Source organism: Micropterus salmoides, unplaced genomic scaffold (genome assembly GCF_014851395.1).
Source record: "Micropterus salmoides isolate LMB-PRFRI ecotype aquatic unplaced genomic scaffold, ASM1485139v1 Ms_hic_scaffold_11, whole genome shotgun sequence".
Lineage (NCBI taxonomy): Eukaryota > Metazoa > Chordata > Actinopteri > Centrarchiformes > Centrarchidae > Micropterus > Micropterus salmoides.
In genome coordinates, this window is record NW_024040152.1 from 3,900,397 (window position 1) to 3,920,301 (window position 19,905).

The 19,905-nt window shown below is 40.9% G+C and overlaps 1 protein-coding gene across 1 annotated transcript; it reads left to right on the forward strand.

Moving 5' to 3' along the window:
• The first annotated feature begins 64 nt into the window (after positions 1-64).
• Positions 65-5,307, forward strand: LOC119896979 (asialoglycoprotein receptor 2-like). The gene is made up of 7 exons (XM_038710488.1): positions 65-321; positions 1,027-1,098; positions 1,295-1,384; positions 3,137-3,289; positions 3,393-3,556; positions 4,381-4,484; positions 4,559-5,307. The coding sequence occupies exons 1-7, from the start codon at positions 258-260 to the stop codon at positions 4,596-4,598; spliced, it is 687 nt and encodes a 228-aa protein (XP_038566416.1). The 5' UTR covers positions 65-257; the 3' UTR covers positions 4,599-5,307.
• The last annotated feature ends 14,598 nt before the right edge of the window (positions 5,308-19,905 follow it).

Below are 19,905 nucleotides of genomic sequence, written 5' to 3' on the forward strand. Positions count from 1 at the left end.
TTTCTGACTTTGCTCCCCCAGTGGTAATGTGACAAGAGACTCTCTGCAGACAGCAGTACACACCACCAGACTTCCCTTCACAAATATGTTATTAGCTGCTAAGTTGAACAAAGACTTCTGTCAAAACCTCAAAGCAGAAGTCCACCGAAGACCAACGCAGCAAACACACCATCTAACACCAGCGACACTTTGCAGCTTGAGACTTTCCTTAAAACCGTCACACAGGACTGAAACAGGATTTTAAACATTTGTTCAAGATGAACAGAAAACCACTGAAGGCAACTGGCACTTTAAACAATTCTACTGTTCAACTATCTGCAGGTAAGATATTTTCTACTACTAAGTATTTTTGTGGTGTTTTTCTACCATGTATTATGCTTCTGGTTGTTGACAACAGCTGAGCACCAGATGGTTTTAAAATGGTCAAATTCATTTCCAGTTGCATCTTTTGCATTATGATTATTCCACTCTGCTCAACACATTAGAAATATTAACATTTAATATTTTTTTCTCTGAGAAAAATTGAGGAAGAAGCTGCCTCCCGTAACAGCACTGTAAAAAGAATGACAGCCAACTGAAGTACATTGCAAATGACTTATTATTATTAACAGAATTATTTTTAATGACTTATTAAAGAAAAGGCAAGTTGTGTATTTTTAAAAGGATTTCTGTTTGTTTATTGGGTCTTCTGTTTTCAGGAAAGATATTTGATTATGATAAAAAGTCAGTGTTGAGAAGCTGCTGATGAAAGGTGAACTTCAGTGTTAGAAGAAGCTGCAGACAAACAGGGCGGCTTAAAACTTATGAGGTGAAGGCTTCCTTGTAAATTCCTTGAGAACCTTGAAAATTTTCAATTTATTAGAGAGCACCTTGCCTATAAACATTACATTTTCAAAGGTAACAGGCAGATACTTTCTGGATTATGGATGGAATCTTTTACATCCAGGGTGCTCAACATATTAGTGAATCTGTAAAAACATTCAGTTTAAACATTTAACATTTGTGTTTGATCTGTATAACTTTCAGATGTAATCGAGGAAGAAGCTGACTATGTTAATGCAGCAGTAGGTGCTGTGGATAGAATGGCCGTCACTTCAGGTGCATTATGAACACAACACATTTCACAAATATTATGTTGTTAAGCATGAAATTTATTTCTCAACCATGATGTAAGAAAATGTGATGAAGGTTAAAAATGTGGAAGCTTAATGGTTCCATTTTAAAAGTATTCAAAGCACCTTTGACTGTTAAATCATGTTTTTGTGTTTCAACTAAATTCTTATTTTTCTGTCAGATCAGAAGTTTCTCTCCTTCACTCCGTCTTTTCCAGCAGTGGCAGTGTGCTGGGTGATTCTGTCAGTGATCATGGCCCTTCGTATCTACTGTGAGTACCTTCTATTAAAATGTCAGTTAGAATCTAAGTTTTTTTTTTCTTCTTAGCTTGTTGTTTGAGTCCTTATTTAAAATGTTTTTAGTCCATTTTAAAACAATAATCAGGCGCCCATTATGTACACCGAAGCAGATTCTGGTTGGTGTCATTCTTCCTCTTTTTCATACTGGACTTGTGTAAAAATGGATTCCAATGTTAATTTGTAGCTGATATGAGGCTTCAGCAGTGTGAGTTAGAGAAATAAAGTGTGTATCAGCCTTTCGCTTCACTGCTGGGGAGGGAGGGGCACGAGGGGTTGGGGGTGGCGAGCTGGCCTGGGCTGGGTGGCCTTGCTTCCTTGGTGTGGGTGGGGCTGCCGGTCTGGGCCATAGGGGCCGTTAGGCCTTTCTGTCCCCTGGGGGGGTCCTCGCCCCTCTGGGGCCTATAACCTCTTTTACCTCCCCCCTTTCGGTCATGTCTCACTACATACACCCTTAGGACTCTGGGGGGCAGGCAGGCTGCAGGGCGTTTGGTGGGTGGGGCTGCTTTATTGTGGCCTCACCCTCCTTCTTCCTCCTCCACTGGCTGCCCCTTAATTTTAATTGCACATTAGACACAGAGGGCTTGGGGGGTGGGAGGGGTACATTGGGGGGCTCCTACCTGTCAGTTGTGGGGTGCCTGCGTCGCAACTACCCTCCATTTTTAATTGCACCTTAGTTACCACACACCTTATCTTCACTCCATCATACATACTTCACCGTCCATGACATGCATCCAACACAATACATTTACAGAGGCAGGCGGGGGGTGTTGAAGGTGTGTGGGGGGTCTCATTGGCCTCATGTGGGTGTCGGGGGGGCGCCGTGGGGTAGGTGTCTGCCTTTCCTGGCCTGGGGTGTGTTGAGGGGGGACGTGGCTCCCCTGGTGTGGGGGCCCACTCTGGTCCCGGGAGTCCAGAGCCTCTGGCTCTTGCTCATGTCTGGGACGGGTGGCGTGTCACTGAGATTTTTGATCCATTGCCGGTGCCCTCTTCGGTAGGGGTGGGGCTCCCGCTGCTTCCCCCTGCTGGCTCCTTCACAATGAGGGCGTGCGGTTGTCTCGGGGGCACATGGCCGGTGTTGTCGGGGGGGATTTTGGCCCTCTTCCTTGGGGGTGGCTGCCTTGGGAGGCTGGGCCCCCATCCGGGGTCATGCCGGCTGGGCTGGGGGATTGTCCGCCCTGCTTCTCCCACATTCTCTCTCTCTGGCAGCGGGGAGCTCCCCGGCATGGCTCTCTGCTGTTCTCCCTTGGGGCGAGCCGTGACTTTCCCCGGGACACGTGATCTCGGGTCCTTTGCACTGTGGGGGGTCGCGAGGTGCCCTGGCTGCTGGGGGTTTTGCCTGCCTGACGCTGGGGTCGGTGCGCCGTGGTTGTGGTGTCCCACTCTCACTAACAACTACATTCTGTAACAGGCTTATACACACAAACACATATACACACACACGCTATCACATGTAGACACACACACATACAGACAGACACATAGGCACAGAAACACATTTAGGCTGACCCTGGTTATCACAGGAAGAACTTTTCTTTATGCTGTTTATTGCTGCTGTTCGGCTGGTTGTCTTTGTTTTTGTTTTTTTTATAAACATGTGACCCTGTCTTTTTAATATTATTTATGGTCATATAAGCACTTCTTTAATAGTGATTTTGTATAAAATGTATTATTATAAGTATGTGTATGTCTCACAGTCCAACACCTTCCTCTGTCTGTCACTGTAGTTACTTCTGTCATTTCTGAACATAACGCAAAGCTGACTACAGAAAACCAGATCCTGACATCACAAAACCAGGAGCTGAAGACAAAGTGGAATGAGCTCAACGTCAGTCGAGCTCAGTGGAGCATTGATGCCTACTGCCCAAAAGAAAACCAAAGTATGTTCAGATCCCATTAATAAAGTTCAAAAATAACCGACAATGATAAGAACTATATCACAATGCAGTAATGTTGTTTATTGGTTTGTCTCTGTTGTTTCAGACAGAACGTGTAAAGCTTGTCAGAAAGGTTGGATACTCTCAGAATCCAGCTGCTATATGATTAATAACCCTGATGTTCCTGGTCAGAAAACCTGGGAAGAAGCTCGAGAAGACTGCAGAGGAAAGATTTCAGATCTGGTTGTTAAACTTGATCAAAAGGAGAAGGTAATGAGAACACTGAACATTTTTATTACAGCCTATATGAAATGAAAATGTATTTTCTGTCTGAACACACTGAGTCTGTAGGCCACAGTGTGTTTAAGTACAGAGTTTAAATATCTGATAACTGTCTCTCTGTTAATAAACAAACAAAACGGGCAAATCTATTTGATTATGATAAAAATGACTGTCTGTTGATGAAAGGTGAAATGCAGCAGTGTGAGAACAAACAGTGTGGCTTAAAACCACTAAAGTAGAAAACTTACCATCAACTCAGCATTCACCACTAACTAAACAACAACTGTCAAATCTTCAAAGCAGAACTAAAAACCATTCTCTTCTCTGTGAAATATAACATTGGTACACTGTAAACCTTGTTCTTTTGGTCAGAGTGATTTTTAAAAGTTTAAACTTTTATTTCTCCCCCTGAGATGCAATCTAATTAATTATAATTGAAAATGATATATATTATAAAAAAAATGAAAACACTAAATAAAAATGTATGTATTTCTTAACACAGCTGGAATGTACTTGAAATTTTCATGCATGATAAATGTGAACTCTACTGATCAAAACTATAGGGTGATAATCCTGCACAGGAGAACCTCAGACAAACCTTGATAACACTAGAGATATACAGTACATGTGTCAAATGTATTTTCTGTGTATATGATGAAAAAAGGATGGAGATCAATGTGTGGATTATTTAGCTGATTTAGAGGGTTTAGAAAAGAAGCTGCATGAAGTCAGAAACAGTTAAAGACACAGAGTGTTTTGTCAGTACAGTGGTTAAACATGATAAACTGATATTGTCTTTCTGTGAATATCAGAAATATGTCAACTTTAACTGGGGCAGTTATGGCTACTGGATTGGCCAGAGAGCTGAAGCTGGAAATTGGACGTGGATCAATGGAACTTTTCTAAAGACTCAAGAGTAAGATGATTTTCTAAACACCATGAATAATAAAATGTGTCAGCTGGGATCTAACCATCACGTTCTTTCCTCAGCTACTTGACAGGACACCTTCTGGTGAAGCTCATTGTGTGATTTCTGTCGGAGGGACACCTTCCAAGAGCTGGAAAGCTGTGAAGTGTGATGAGAAACATCGATGGATCTGTGAGAAGAAAGCTTTATCTGTTTAAGATCTGTAATCAGAACTGAAGAGATTACTGGATAGTCATCAGCTGGCTTGTAAAAAAGAAAATGTGTAAAAATTTCTACTTCAGAATTTGTTGAATTTAATTTCAAATCTGAATGTATAAGGGGTTTTATTTTTCAAATATACTTGCATATAATAAATAAATAAATAAATAATAAAGTAATGTATTTGTGTCTGCATGTGTGTGTATCAAAAAAAAGACAAACAGATTTAAATGTGTATATATGTGTAATACAGTTTTGGATTATTGATACTGGGAGTCTGACTATTGACCAGTACTTAGTAACATACAGTGCTAATAACATCAAATATGGATTCCTTCTACTTTGATGAAGCCACAGTAATGAAATGTTGAATATCAGGATATGATGAGATCCAACAGAGGAACCTACAAACTTTTCAAAGTCTCCATAAAGCCTGTATTTTGTAATTGTAACATCTGAATTGTTGCTATTGATCAGCCAACAGGGAGTGATGTCAAACTCTACAAAATGTTTCCAGGTCTGTTTTCATAATCATCTGTATTTTGATGATGACAGTATATGTGTATGTAGAGGTGACAGGTTTGATGTTCTCTATCTATCTTGTGTTTTTATCTTAAAGCAGCTTTTTATTTAGTGAATAAATTTGTTACGCTGTGACCTGTTTAAGAAGCAGATCTTACCTCAGTGTGTTTGCTCCATTCGAGTGTTAATCTCATTAATCTGTTACACTATCATCATCAGCACAGCACAGCAAGTCTCAGTAATTAAGGAAGAATCATATTGTGGGTTTTAGAAAGAGGAATTCTATAGGTTTTCTTCTCCCTCATGTTTCTGGTCTGTTTAAAAGAACTGAAATAAAGTAGACAAAAGTCACCATGAGAAGTGTCAGTGCTCAGGGAGTGCAGGAGAAATGATTTGTTGATAGATCTAATCTAATCTAGATCTGAATTCATCACATTCTGTACCTGGTTCACTCTCTAACACTGCAGCTGCTCTCAGAGCTTCTCCCGCTGAAGCTCTCTGAAGCAAGAGAGGCCATTTTTCGTTAACTTACAGTCAGTAATCATCCAGACACAGTTTATGTGTAGACCTATTTACATTGACTGTAAGATTCAGAATCAATTAACAAATGTCAAAAAATCGATTATTTAAATGTTAACTGATTACGTAATGTTGACCAACGAAGGTTGAGGTCAAGGGCAACTGGACTTGGTTGAAGAAACTAGAAGACATTTCGTCCCTCATCCAAGGGACTTCTTCAGTTCTGACTGACTGGTGAGGAAACTCAGCTATTTAACTTCTGTGGGATCGTTAGCTAGGATCGTCGATACCGCTGGTTCGTTAGTGCTCCTGGCTGTGGTAACGACAGTCGTCATGGTCGTTAGAGCCACCCGTTGTCATGAGTTGTAGTTTTTGCCATTTGTTTCTGGTGTCCTTCTGTTTACCTGTTCTTCTTGTTTCCTTGTCCTTAGTGTTTATGTCTTGTCTGGTGTTCTAGCTCGTAGTCCTGTGTTGATTTGATTTTGGTTTGGTAGTCTACTTGTTATATTGTTTCTTAGTCACTGCCTTAACTCTTGTTCCTGCGTTTTAGTTCTTTGTCCTTGTTCCCAGTCCTGTACCTTAGTTCATGTTAAGTGTTCACTCTGGTCTGTTTTGTGTTCAGTAACCTGTGTTCCGTCTGTTCCCCCGGTTGTCACTCTGCCTGCATGTCAGTCTCTCTCTCTCTCTCTCTCTCTCCTTGTGAGATTTCGGCAGTGTAGACGTTTATGAGCGTATTACTGCCCTCCACAGGTCAAAGTTTGAACTAAATTCTTACATACAGTCCTGTGTCATGCAAGAATTGAAGGACTGCCTTGGAGATCAGTTTATGCTCGTCACTGTGCCCAAACAAAGATAAAACAGAAAAAGTCTCAACTCCATACCTGACAGTTTATTAACGAGTACATTTCTTTCTGCCCTATACTTTCTGCATTCCAGGAAAACATGCCCTATTGTCTCAGGACTCCCACATTCACACAAGCCTGAAACATGCTTCCCTACAATGCACAAAGAATAATTTAATCCACATTGCCCCAACCTCAATCTGCAGGACAAAATGTTACATAAACATCTCTTCCTAACTTTGGGTTGTATAGAAAAGTAGTGTCTGCCTCTAATTTAGTTTTCCCACCCTCTCTGCCATTCTTTTATTAAGCCCTCTTTAATTATTTCTCTCAATTCCACTCTCCCTAATGATACATGGACATCTACTTCTCTTCCTAAGCTCTCTTTTGCAATATTATCCACTCGTTCGTTCCCCCTCACCCCAACGTGCCCGGGAACCCACCCAAAAACTGATGTTGCAGATAAACCTAGTTCTAAAAACCACATTCAAGATGTCCTTTACAATGTCAGGTCGGGCTTTAGATTTTCCTACTTTCAAATTTTCTAGAGCACCTGTAGAATCAGAGCAGATAATGACTTCTCTAGGTTTGACTTCCTCAATAGAGCCCATAAAATTGCCATTAATTCAGCAGTGAGGACAGAGCTTCCATTAGAAATACGCCGACCAATTTCCAACCCTAACTGCTCCACATACACCCCAAATCCAGCTCTCCCACTAACTGGATCTCTGGATTCCTCTATTTTTGGTGCCACTTCCCACTTATCTTTTCCCTGAAGAAAACCAAGCTCGATATTTATTTCAGGCATCACCCAATATGGTATTGGTGACCAACTTATATGCTCTACAGTACCTCCCTGATCCATGCACATCTTACCTGCCCACTGATTTACTATGTCAAAAAATGTTTTGTATCTATTAGCTCCTGCAACCTCTTGCAAGAGACACCTTGCTGGGAAGGTACGATTACACCCACTAAGTTTGACCCAGTATTGTAACCCTAACTTAATGCGTCTTAACCATAAGGGCATTTCTCCCATTTCAATGAGTAGGGCAGGGACTGCGGAGGTTCTAAAGGCCCCACAGCAAAGCCTCAAAGCCCTTGCCTGCACCACATCTAACCTATCCAGAACAGTTTTGGAAGCAGATCCATACACAAAGCTGCCATAATCTAGAGCAGATCTAATCATGGCCTGAAAAATTAGCAGCATCGTCTCCCTATTAGCCCCCCACTCACACCCAGCCAGACTTCTCATTACATTTACATTCAGGACATTTAACCCCTAGTTGCTCCAGAGGCGTGCAACCTCTGTCATGTATAGCAATTGGAAGTCGCTTTGGATAAAAGCGTCAGATAAATGTAATGTAAATGTACAGAAGCTAGTTAGCTAATGCCAGCTGCAACAATTGTGTTCCCAGCTGTCTAGGGCACAAGCGATTTCGGAGCTGGCTCATAGGAGGCGATTTAATAAGACACCAGTCAATCACTCACAGTCCATATCAGTCGCGGACAAAATGTAGCCGATAGAAATGTTGAGGGAGGGAAAAAAAGTTGCTGGAGGCCGGAGCAGAAAAGTGCCTCAATATTACAGACTTTTCTTTGTGCTGCTGTTACTTGAGATAGAGAGAGAGAAAATATGGTGGATAAAATAGTTCTGTTTGGGTTTTACACATGACGCACAGCTTCCTCTGTATGTAGATTTACCTGCTTCAACAACGTGCTGCTCTCGTGTTACTGCCACAATATTTCTTTGCGTTGTGAAAATTATTTAGATGCTTCAGGAATAATCAGATTGTTTTGGCAGCCTGTGCTACTGCAAAGCAAGCGGTTTGGTTGGCTACATCTCCATAATAAAAGGCACAGGTACCAAAAGTTGGCTGGGCAGCAAAAGTGATATTTTAAAGTGATCTTATCAACTCCTTCATGGAGATTTAAAAAGGAAAATAATTGTATAAATAGCTAAATTAGAGATAATCATCTTCTTCACTGCATTTGCAGCAATATTTTAATGGGCTACTTAAAAAAATAAACTCATCAAGTTGCCTAGTCTAGACATTTTTACTCTGAAAGCCTATCTTGACCTTTCCTCATGTGGACACATAGGGGCTGTGATCCTGCACAACAAAACATGAAAGAATTAAATCACCACACTACCATGGATAGTGGTGGTGCAACGGGTTGCAGAATCCGCGATATGGATCCCTTCCACACGGTGCGGCACGCAGGTGGACCGCGGATTGATTACGAAGTTTATGATGATTTATCCTGTTTGACCTCTCAAAATATTCCTTTATTCTGGAAATGTCAGAGAACCCAGATAGATTCTGAATGTGCAGAACTTTGAACATGAGCAGAAAACCTGGTGAAACACAGGAGCTATTAAGTCCAGGAGTTTATAACTGAATTAAAATGATTTAATTTATTATTGATGAGGTATAAAGGTACCACATGGACATTTAAAGAGGTTACCGCAATCAGTCACGCCTGTCTGTGTGTTGATTCAGCAGTGATGATATTAAAAGTTGATCTACAGGAGAAACATATCTGAAAGCTAAGAGCTGCTCTGCATTATATTCTGTTACAGTTTTAGATTTTAGATTGTTTTATGTTCTGAAATATTCACCATAATTGACCAACACCTGAATTTCGTGTGTCCATTTACATAAATAATTTCCACAATAAATTGATGCAGAAAAGGCAGAAATTGGTGCAGATGATCAGTAATATTGTTTTCTATTTCTTTTACAGCCTTCATCTTACCTGAAGACAAGAACCCCCCCGCCCCAATCCCTGTTCCACTGACAAAACCCTTGCACATTTTCCAATAATTTATTCAGTTGATGTGATTGTTGTAATGTGGCATGAATTAGCAGACTGGGAACAATTTAGAGATGACAAATTATAATACTTTTCCCTTTTGTGTTTTTTTCCTTTATGTTTTAGTTTTCATGGAATTGTTGTAGATCTATAATTAAATAAAAAACATTTTTTAAATCACACAAGATTTGTTTGGATTGTTTTCAGAAGAGTTATTATAGATACACAAACAGAAAAGTAACTTTTCTATTTGCTGTATATTGACTTAATCCATCTGTTTTATTTTTACTGTAGGAAAACCAAAAATGAACAGAAAAGTTTCATTTTTTAATTACGGGACAAAGTCTGGGTAATGAGCTGCCAGTCCATTTTCTGTTATTTTACAGATTTATTTCTTAGAGTGTAGTGTTGTAACACTTCTGCAGTTTCGCTTTTAGAAGAAAATGTAAAGATTCTGAAAAAACTAATAAGCAGCTTAAGTATAAGACTATTGGCAGCAGATTTCCATAACACACAAGAGAGAAAGTATACATGACATTCCATCAAACTCATTTTTGACAGCTATTTCCGGTCCCACCACCCCCACCGGATGTCTGTATGTAACTGATAAGAGGGGGTGCATCCTGTCCCACCCCAACCGGAAATATGTCTGTATGTAACTGATAAGAGGGGGTGCATCCGGTCCCGCCCCAACCGGAAATATGTCTGTATGTAACTGATAAGAGGGTTGCGTACATCCTTCCATTGTGTGTGTTTTTCATTGATTTAAAGACTTTATTAAGTAATACAACTTGAATGAATTAACTAGGAGGTGTTTGTGACAATAAATTTATCATTAAAAAAGTATAGCAGTGAGTTATAAGTAAAGGAGGAATCTCCGGGGCCAGCAAAGGATCACTAGGAGGTTTCTTTGGAATCAAGTCAGTCTTTATTATTAAACAAGTGAAGAATAAATTGAAATAATGACAGTAAAGCAGTAAAATGGTATAACGGTGAGTAAAAATTAAACAGCATTATAAATTACCTTCAACAGCATGCAGCAAAATAAGAGTGAGTTCCAAAATTAAACTTTGTAAAATCTTTGCTAAAGCTTTGTGTGACAAACTTACCATCATTAAAGAACTAAAGAATAAGATGAAATAATTACAGTAAAATAGTATAACAGTGAGTTAAAATTAAACAGCATTTTTTAATTACCTTCAAAATCTTTGCTAAAGCTTTGTGTGACAAACTTACCATCATTAAACAAGTGAAGAATAAATTGAAATAATGACAGTAAAGCAGTAAAATGGTATAACGGTGAGTAAAAATTAAACAGCATTACAAATTACCTTCAACAGCATGCAGCAAAATAAGAGAGTGTTCCAAATTACTTTGCTATTGCTTTGTCTTACAAACTTGCCATCATTATCACTCCAAAGCTGTAGCCTAGAGTTTCCATGAGCCAATGACAAGAGACTAGGAGGGGTTACCATAGGCCAATGATGGGAGTCTGTGAAAATAAAAGGAGTCCATTTAGTCATTCAGAAACATATAACGAAACTATTCCAAAACAACCTAAACATGAGCAAGAGAGCAGTCAATTCGAAGATGATCAGCCAGACACCTGTAACGAGTTATCAAAACTCAACCCCAGGAGGAGCCCCAAAGAAACGAGTGTTGTACTTGAGTCGGATCCAGACGCCGCCACCCGATACACTTCATGAGGAATGGAATTTAGATTCAGGACGTGTCTGGGGGTATGCATTCAATTATGATGTAAACGAACTTTGTTTTTACCAGTTGGAGAAAGGTGAAACATTTGGACCCCTCACAGCAAAAGCAACGCTCACATCAACGGACTGGGCTGTGCTGACTCTGTTGGTTTTAAACAATCTGAAAGCCGCGACGTCCGAGGAACCTGCTACAAAAGACAAGGAGACTCAAACAACTGTGAGAATCAAGCAGGAAGTTCCACCCGTGTTTGTTCCTAAAAAAATTGTTTCCTGTAGTGTTTGGGAGACAAAAAGCTCAGCTTCTGGTAGATGGTTCTACCGTGCAAGCCATCAGAAGAGTGAAGGAGATGAAGCCTTGGATGAATTTGTCTTGCAGTATTTCAATACTGAATGTGGCGTGTTTCAGACGTCATTAAGGATACCTGTCGAGGTTTGGATGGAAATGATGTTTGAAAAAGCAGAAAAGCTAAAAGATCTCTTCAAAAAAAGTCAGACCTCCTGGGAGATTCTGCAAATGAAAAAGACTCTAACGTTCACAGAAGACTCCTCCTCCAACAACGCCCCCTAAGCCTGCCCGTAAGAAAACACAATTTAAAGGAGGACTAAATCTGAAATACCATGTCTTCGAGCCAGCAGACTCATAGAAAAAGCAACTCTCTACCTCTTCTACCACATCCAGGGTCAGAGGAGACAGCTACCCCTTCTACAACACATCTGGTGATGACCCATTTTAGCATGAGCAATATGCCTACTTGGTGGTGTACGGATTGAGAGCATGAGAGCCTCGATACTAATCCTGCATCAGCAGCAGCAACACAGCAGGCCCGGGGCACCACTTCTAGTCCCTCTGCTTCACCACCACCACTAGCAGGGCTGCCAGGGACCCCTTTCATGCTAGACACGGACTCTGGTTGCATCTCCCCTCTTTCACCACCTCCATCACCCTTCTGGCCCTCTTCTCCTTCTTCGACATCCTCGCCTCCGAGCGCATCACCACCTGACTCTCCCAAAAGAGCAGATGAGCCTGACGGGGTGCTCTCCGCCGTGTTTGTGAACACAGTGAAAACTGTGGTGCTTCGACTGCTGAAGAAAGTTCTATTTAGATATAGAAGTTCCATTTGTAACCGTTGTAAAACGGGCCACCCGAGCCAGATGCAACACGAGTGTCTGTTTGACATGCCTGACTACTTCCTCCGGCGGCATTATGATGAGGTGTTAAAGCGGCTCTGGACGGATCGTTTCATTGCTACCATTCAACGGGCGCTTCATGCGCGAAACATCCAAGTGTCTGTATACAGGGTCCATGGTGCTACCGAGGCCTTTCTTCACAACCTCAAAATGACACGACGCATCGGTGAGAAAATTGACAAATTGTACGACATGTTGATCGGAGAAGATGAGGCCAAGATCAAGGAGATGAATGAAGTTGCGGACTTTTGGAAGGGAAAATTAATTCATAATGGGTAATTATTGTAGAAAATATGTTACATATTGTTGATTTTGTGAGTTATTGTGTAAAAAAAAAAATTAAAAAATGAATAAAAATTACCTTGACTGAAGTGATAAGATTGCATAATAATATTTACCATATTGTAGGAGGGAGTTTATTGAAATTAACATTGACTGTGTTGAGAGGATGATGTTTGTGAAAACTAATAATAATAAAAAATCATAAAGACCCTTGTATCCCGTTGTTGTTTTCAAATACCCTCAAAGAGAGCAGCAGGAAACATGTCTGAAAAACGAATTATGAAAAAAGTGTATTATAATCCATCACATCCGGCTAGTTTTGGCGGAGTAGACAGACTCCATAGAGCGTTACAGGATGAAATGGGAAAAAAAGTAAATGTAGAATGCGTCAAAGATTTTTTATCTGAGCAGGATTCATATACTTTGCATAAACCTGCCAGGATACATTTTGTAAGAAATAGAGTTTTTGTACCACGACCCCTAAATCAGTTTCAGGCGGATCTTTGCGATATGCAGGCTTTGGCTGAACACAATGATGGCTTTAATTATTTATTAACAGTAATTGATGTTTTTTCCAAACGGGCATATGCTAGACCCTTGAAGAAAAAAACAGGGGTGGAGGTCTCTAAGGCATTTGAGTCTATTTTAAAAGACAGCCGGATCCCTGAAAAGTTACAAACGGATGCGGGTAAAGAATTCTTTAACAAGATTTTTGAAAGATTAATGACAAAACAAGGTATTAATCATTTTGCAACGGCCAGTGACTTAAAAGCGTCAGTGGTTGAAAGGTTTAACCGTACGCTAAAAACGCGAATGTGGAGGTTTTTTACAGCTACAAACACCCGTAGATACTTGGATGTCTTACAGAAATTGCTTGAAAGCTATAATAATAGCTATCATAAAAGTATAAAAATGACGTGAAAATGAAGTGTTTGAAAACCTGTACGGTACATTTCCTATTCGGCGCAAAAATGATTTAAAGATGAAATTTAATGTAGGGGATTTGGTAAGAATATCAAAACTGAGAGGAGTGTTTGATAAAAAATATCAACAGAGTTATACAGATGAACTTTTTACAGTGACAGAATGCATTCCTCGTCAACCCCCCGTTTATAAACTGAATGATTATGACGGAGAGCCTATACAGGGTACATTCTATGAAGCGGAATTGCAGAAAGTTTTGATTTCTAAGGACAAAGCATTTCCGGTTGCAGAAATCTTAGAGGAACGTAGTATCAGGGGGAGAAAAGAAATGCTGGTGCGCTGGAAAAACTGGCCTGAGAAGTTTAACAGCTGGGTCAAAGCAAGAGACCTAAAAAATATATAAAAAACAGATACATTGGATTTGTAGTCATTACAACATGGATCAAGCCTCCGGAGAGGGGTTTTACGTGACTTTACCTTCCAACGCCAGTCTCGAAGTATTTAAAAATAATACGAGCTCTAGCTACCATGTAGATTTAGCACAGCATCTTAATTTACAGGGATGGTGGCAAGTGGCCTTGACAGAGATTTCATATCCGCATACCTGGTTTAACATATCTAATGGGGATGCCTACTTTGATTGGAGGAATAAACCCTCAGAAGGAGAGTCAGACAGTGAGGTCCACCGTCAGAGGTTTAGGGGAGGATATTATCACAACATAGAACAGCTCAGGCTCGAGCTGCATGCATTTCTTAGAAAAATTGGCTCTGATATTTATTTTCTCTTTAGTACCATTCAAAAGAGATTTGAATTTCAGGCAGGGGGGCAATTTCACCTCCGTTTTTATCCTCCTGTTGCTTACATGTTGGGGTTTGAACCGGGGAAATGGTTACAGTTCAATCAGAGGATGGCACCCTACCCAGCAGATATAAAAGCTGGTATGTCCCATCTATATGTCTACAGTGATCTGGTTCGACATCAGCTGGTTGGCGATACATACGCTCCGCTCTTGAGAACGATCGATATACAAGGAACATACGGGGACGTCATCACACAATATTTTAATCCCCCCTGCTACCTTCCAGTGATCAAGAATCACATTGAAAACATTCACATAGAGATTAAAACGGATCAAAATACACCGGTGAAGTTTACTTTTGGAAAGACTATTGTGAAACTCCATTTTAGACCTTCAAAAAGCTTTGCATCTTCTGTGACAAAATGATACATCATACCCGCGATCCTCACCGTTTTGTGAGCTATTATGAAAATCAAGTAGGGGGTGCTCTCCCTGGTTTTAGCGGGGCTCCCGTGATGTACGGGAGAGGCATAGGGTCTATATTCTCAAAATTATTTCGTTTTGTTGCACCGCTGATGAAAAGAGGTTTTGCCATTGCTAAGCCTCATCTTAAATCAGCCGCTAAAAACATAGCCTCAGAGGTGATAACCCACGCCGTTGGTAAATTAGGTGATCGCTCGGCCCAAGGTGTTCAAGAAGGGTCAGGCAGCATGATGGTGTTGGCTCGAAGAGCAAGGAAGAGACCGCCAGGGCGGCGTGTAAAAGCAGGGCATACAAAAAGAAAAAGATCAGTTGAAAAAAGTAAGACCAAGAGGAAGCACACTAGCAGAAGGGCCTCTGATATATTTTAGAAAAGATGGCTCTTTTACATCACAAATCGGCCGAATGCACTATGGGGGAATTGGATTTATTTTCAGCTCCTATGACACAGCTCTCCATCGATGAAAAGATTTACACAGAAGTCATGCCTCTGTCAGCCATTACTGATGGAGGTCCCGTTGAATTCTTTATCCCCGGTGACGGGGAAAAATATTTGGATTTGAACGACACCCTGTTACACCTGCGTTTGAAAATTACGAATGCGGATGGATCAGACCTGGCTGATGATGCCTCTGTGGGTCTCATCAATTATCCCCTAAATACAATCTTCAGCCAATGCGACGTTATTTTGGGAGATAGACTGATTTCACAGTCCAGCGCTACGCACCCCTACAGAGCAATGATCGAAACCCTGCTCAACTATTCTGAAGATACTCTAAAAAGCCAGTTCACTGCCGGATTATTTTACAAAGACACAGCGGGGTCTATGGACTCAGTGGTGATAGATGATGGGCCAAACAAAGGATTAGTACAGAGAGCTCAATTCAGTGAAGAATCGAAGGAGGTACACTGTTGGGCCCTCTTCATAGTGACATTTTTTTCAGCGAGAGGCTTCTCCTGAACTCTGTGGATTTAAGAATTAAGCTAACCAGGGCTAGCGATGCCTTTTCTCTCATGGCTGGGGCTGCCAGTACTTACAGATTAAAAATACTGGGGGCCTCTCTGTTTGTTAAGAAAGTCACTGTATCCCCAGCAGTGCGATTAGGTCATGCATCGGCCTTAATGAGGGGCAACGCCCTCTACCCCTTATCCCGTGTGAATGTCAAAACCTATTCTATACCCGCGAATTCACGGATATGCAACCAAGAAAATCTCTTCCTAGGAACGTTACCTAAATATCTAGTTATTGCCATGGTAAACCACGAAGCCTTCACAGGAAAGAGAGACCTGTCACCCTTCAATTTTATACACAATGATGTAGAATACATGGCATTGTGTCAGGACGGGAGACAAGTCCCAGCCAAAGCTTTCCAGCCTCAATTTAACCACGGGTTGTCTGTCCGAGAATTTTATAATATGTTTACCGCCACAGGGAGACATCTAAAAGATTTACCTCTGAGCATCAACCGGGAAGAATTTCAGCAAGGTTACTCTTTGTTTGTTTTCAACCTCAATGCCAGTGAAGACAGCGACGCTTTGTCAACCATTTCCAACGGGAGTTTAAGACTTGAAATGAGATTCCGAGTGCCCTTACCTCATACCACAACTCTCATTGTTTACGCGTGTTACGAATCTATTCTGGAAATAAATTCAAAACGACAAGTGTTGGTGGACTATTACTAAAGCAATATGAACAACCATGAATTGGAAGGAATATTGCGACATTTACTTGGAGATTCCTTTTGTGGCGTGTGGGCTTCGGATCAGTTACCTTTACTGAGACAGTCCTTTAGACTACCTGCTTATATGATAGTTAACACCCACCCTGCACACGAGCCTGGGGAGCACTGGTTGGCGCTCACTCTTGAGGAAGGTCAGAAAGCTAGCTTTTTTGATTCTTTTGGATTCTCACCAGAGTTTTCACATTACCCCAAAAGTATCTTGGAATTTTTAAAAAACGCTGTGAAACCATTTCATATCATACACACAGTTTCAGCATACACTGTCTACCACATGTGGTCAGCATTGTGTGTTCTATTTGTGTCATCGAGCCTGCGGTCTATCTTTTGAGAATGTGCTGTCTTTGTATCATGATGATTTTACAAGAAATGATTCTATGGTATCCAATTTTGTGAAAAAATATCAACGTTGTATGAGGCAACAAAGAGCCGCATCTTTTCACCACACAGTTTGTTCTTTACAAATGTTCAAAGACTGTTATAAGTTATAAATAAAGATGAATCTTGAGACAAATAACTTTAGCTTGAATTGTTTTTATTATGGGTTAAAATTAAGCCATCGTGGAGCAAGGGGGGTGAGTTTCTTTCTTTTTTCTCTTCTTGAGGGTGGCGAGGCGTCCACCTCTTCCCACTGGGAAGATGCTCGTCTGTGTTTTCTTCCCTTCTTAAATAGTAAGGGCGGCGTCTCATCATCCTCTCCATCCCTGCGAGGGGCACGGGGTGTCTGCTTTTTCCTTCTTCCCCTCTTTATCGGCAGGGACATCACCTCCTCCTCATCTTCCCGGGGTCCTACCGTTTGAAGTTGCCTATATTGCTCTCGAGCTTGAGGGTTGCTCATCATTGATAAAGGGATGTTGAGTTCTGACAAAGTATTCAAAAAACCTGTCCAACCCTTAGGAGGCTGGGATTTTTTAAGGGACACGGTCAGACTTTTAAACAAGTCAAGCAGGTGTGAACCTTTCACAACATCTCCGTTATACACAAACTCTCCCCTGGGAGTCCACCCACCTCGGCTCTTGGTTAATTTCTTTATGATGTACTGTGCATTGTTACGATAGCGAGCCGGCAAGTTTTGTACAACCTCCCTTGCTGTTTCATCCAGTTTCTTGTCTTCTTCTTCTTCTTCTCCTCCTTCTACTCGCTGCTTCAGTGCCTCAGAATCTTTAGCTACTGTCAGAGTAATGTGCGTTCTTCCTTCTCTCCTTGTTTGACCAGAGCTAGGTATCTTTGCAGCAGGGCATTGTATTTCTTAATTTTTTCATAAGCGTTCATACCATCCTCGTTTAGTATAGCCCTCATTTTTTCATCCAAATCATTTTCTACCGTATGTCTCATTGTTTCAGCGTTGGATGCAGATGGTACAGAATGATTCAGCCGGTTTTCTGACTCATGATTTATCTATTAATTAGCCCTCCCAAAATGACAGGAAGGATTGTTGAAAGAAGAGGTAACAGAAAGCCTCCAGACTGTTTTGTCAGAGCCTTATGTTTGGTTTTAAGACTTGTTTTTTTATTAGCCAGCAACCTTATAATTTAGTTTTTTGAGTTTGTTATATTGAGCTGAGGTCATAGGAATGTTTCCTTTTAAAAGATTCAAAGAGAGTTCACACAAAGACTGAAGAAAGTCCGATGAGCAATTGAGGCGTGGCGTGACATGAAGCCCTCAGTAAAGGCGCATTCCTTTTTAAACGTGCTGACATGTTGGATCAGGACTTTGATTTGGGAAGATAGACAACAGGCCACTGGTGGGGTAGTACTCCTGATCTTAGTCTGTAAGTTTCTGGGCAACTAGGTGTGAGGTCCAAGATTAAATAGCCGTGACGATCTTTGGTAGCATCTTCAAAACTTTCTAAGAAAAAGGCTTTTCATCCGGGAAATATTTGTTGAGCTAATATACTCATCTGTAATCTATCTCAAGGGTTTTTAAACAAAACCAAATAGTTACTATTTAAACTAATTGTCCTACTGTGCTTTCCACGGTGAAATACATTTTGAGTCAACATGATGACACTCATTTTTTTGTGATGCCTGTACTGTTTTCACAACTTCAGGGTGATCAGAGGCCTGGAAAATGACATCATCCAAAATTATAAGATGATCTTGATCAGGTGGGAATAGAATTTCATCGTCAAAAGAATCAGGCAATCCCTCGACAAATTTGATCTTTTTATTCTTCTGTTGCAGTTCAGTGTACATCGGTTGATAAGAAGTAAAAATCCAAACAATATTACTAGGCATGTTGTCGATGACATGATTACAGGATTTCAACACAGACTTTACAAAATAAGTTTTACCGGACCCGCTTGGCCCCACAATTTGACAGGAGAAAGGTGTTCTTAGTCTAGGGTCAAACTCAATTTCATTGGATGAAAACATTTTTTTCTTCAATAGCCAAAAGGCAGGGTTTGACCTTGGCTCAGTAACCGTCTCTTGTCATACACCACTCTAAACTTTTTCTGGAATAATGAGTTTCTAAAGAAAAAAACCCTTTTATCTCGTACAATATTGTGCTGAGGTGTTTCAATGACACCCCCATCATCAGAGTTTAGCACATAATTCTCCACCAACTGTTTGACACTGTTAAAGTTAACTTGTTCACAACAATCATTGAGTGATTCCCTTTACACGAAGTACTACTTTGTTGTTTCGAGTCTGGTATGCAGAACTTTTAGGACCCAGCGGCCGCAAATTCTTTTCGTCTCTCCCCCTCTTTTGTGACATAGATAATACTGTCTGTATCATAATACAAGACCCTCTCCTGCAGCTGCTCCAAATAACTGTACAACTTTAGACGCCCATAAGCTGTGGTGAAAGCAGCTATGAAGACGTTGTCTACCTTGTTTGGAGGGGCAATACACTGCTCACCATAACTCCACTGCAACAATGCTGTTATTTAACTTTATATTTTCCAGAAAACATAAAGTTAAAAAACTCTTCAGGGTCAGTGATTAGTTTAGTCTGTGTCTGATTCGAGCGTTGTGCAAATTTCCCCCAGAATGTGTTGAGACATAATTTGGAGACTTGTCTTTTTGCAGGATTCGGATGAATTTTAGACGCATCCAGCAAAACACCCTGATTGGTCTGATAGTCTTGATGTACTTTTCTCGGGCTGCCTGATCTTTGGCTTCAGGGGGGTAACCTGAAGCTTCCTGTTTACCCTTCAGAAAAGTGTGCATGTACTGAACAAAAATCGAGTCACTCTGTCTATCAAATTGCCATACCTCTGTGATCTCAGCTACCCGATACCCCATCTCCAAGGCCTTGTTAAATTCAGGAGTGACCCAGACCCCTGTCATCACTCTGTCCTCATCACTGTGTTGACATGGACCCTCCTGAAAATTAAGTTCAGCGCACGTTCGGCAGAGTGTGAAGACAAGTTTACCA

Bases quoted from the DNA above. Each gene is read 5' to 3' on its own strand.
- LOC119896979 (XM_038710488.1), top strand. From the start codon at position 258: ATGAACAGAAAACCACTGAAGGCAACTGGCACTTTAAACAATTCTACT. The intron at 3,557-4,380 runs GTAATGAGAACA...TGTGAATATCAG, and splicing joins AACTTGATCAAAAGGAGAAG to AAATATGTCAACTTTAACTG. The intron at 4,485-4,558 runs GTAAGATGATTT...TTCTTTCCTCAG, and splicing joins ACTTTTCTAAAGACTCAAGA to CTACTTGACAGGACACCTTC.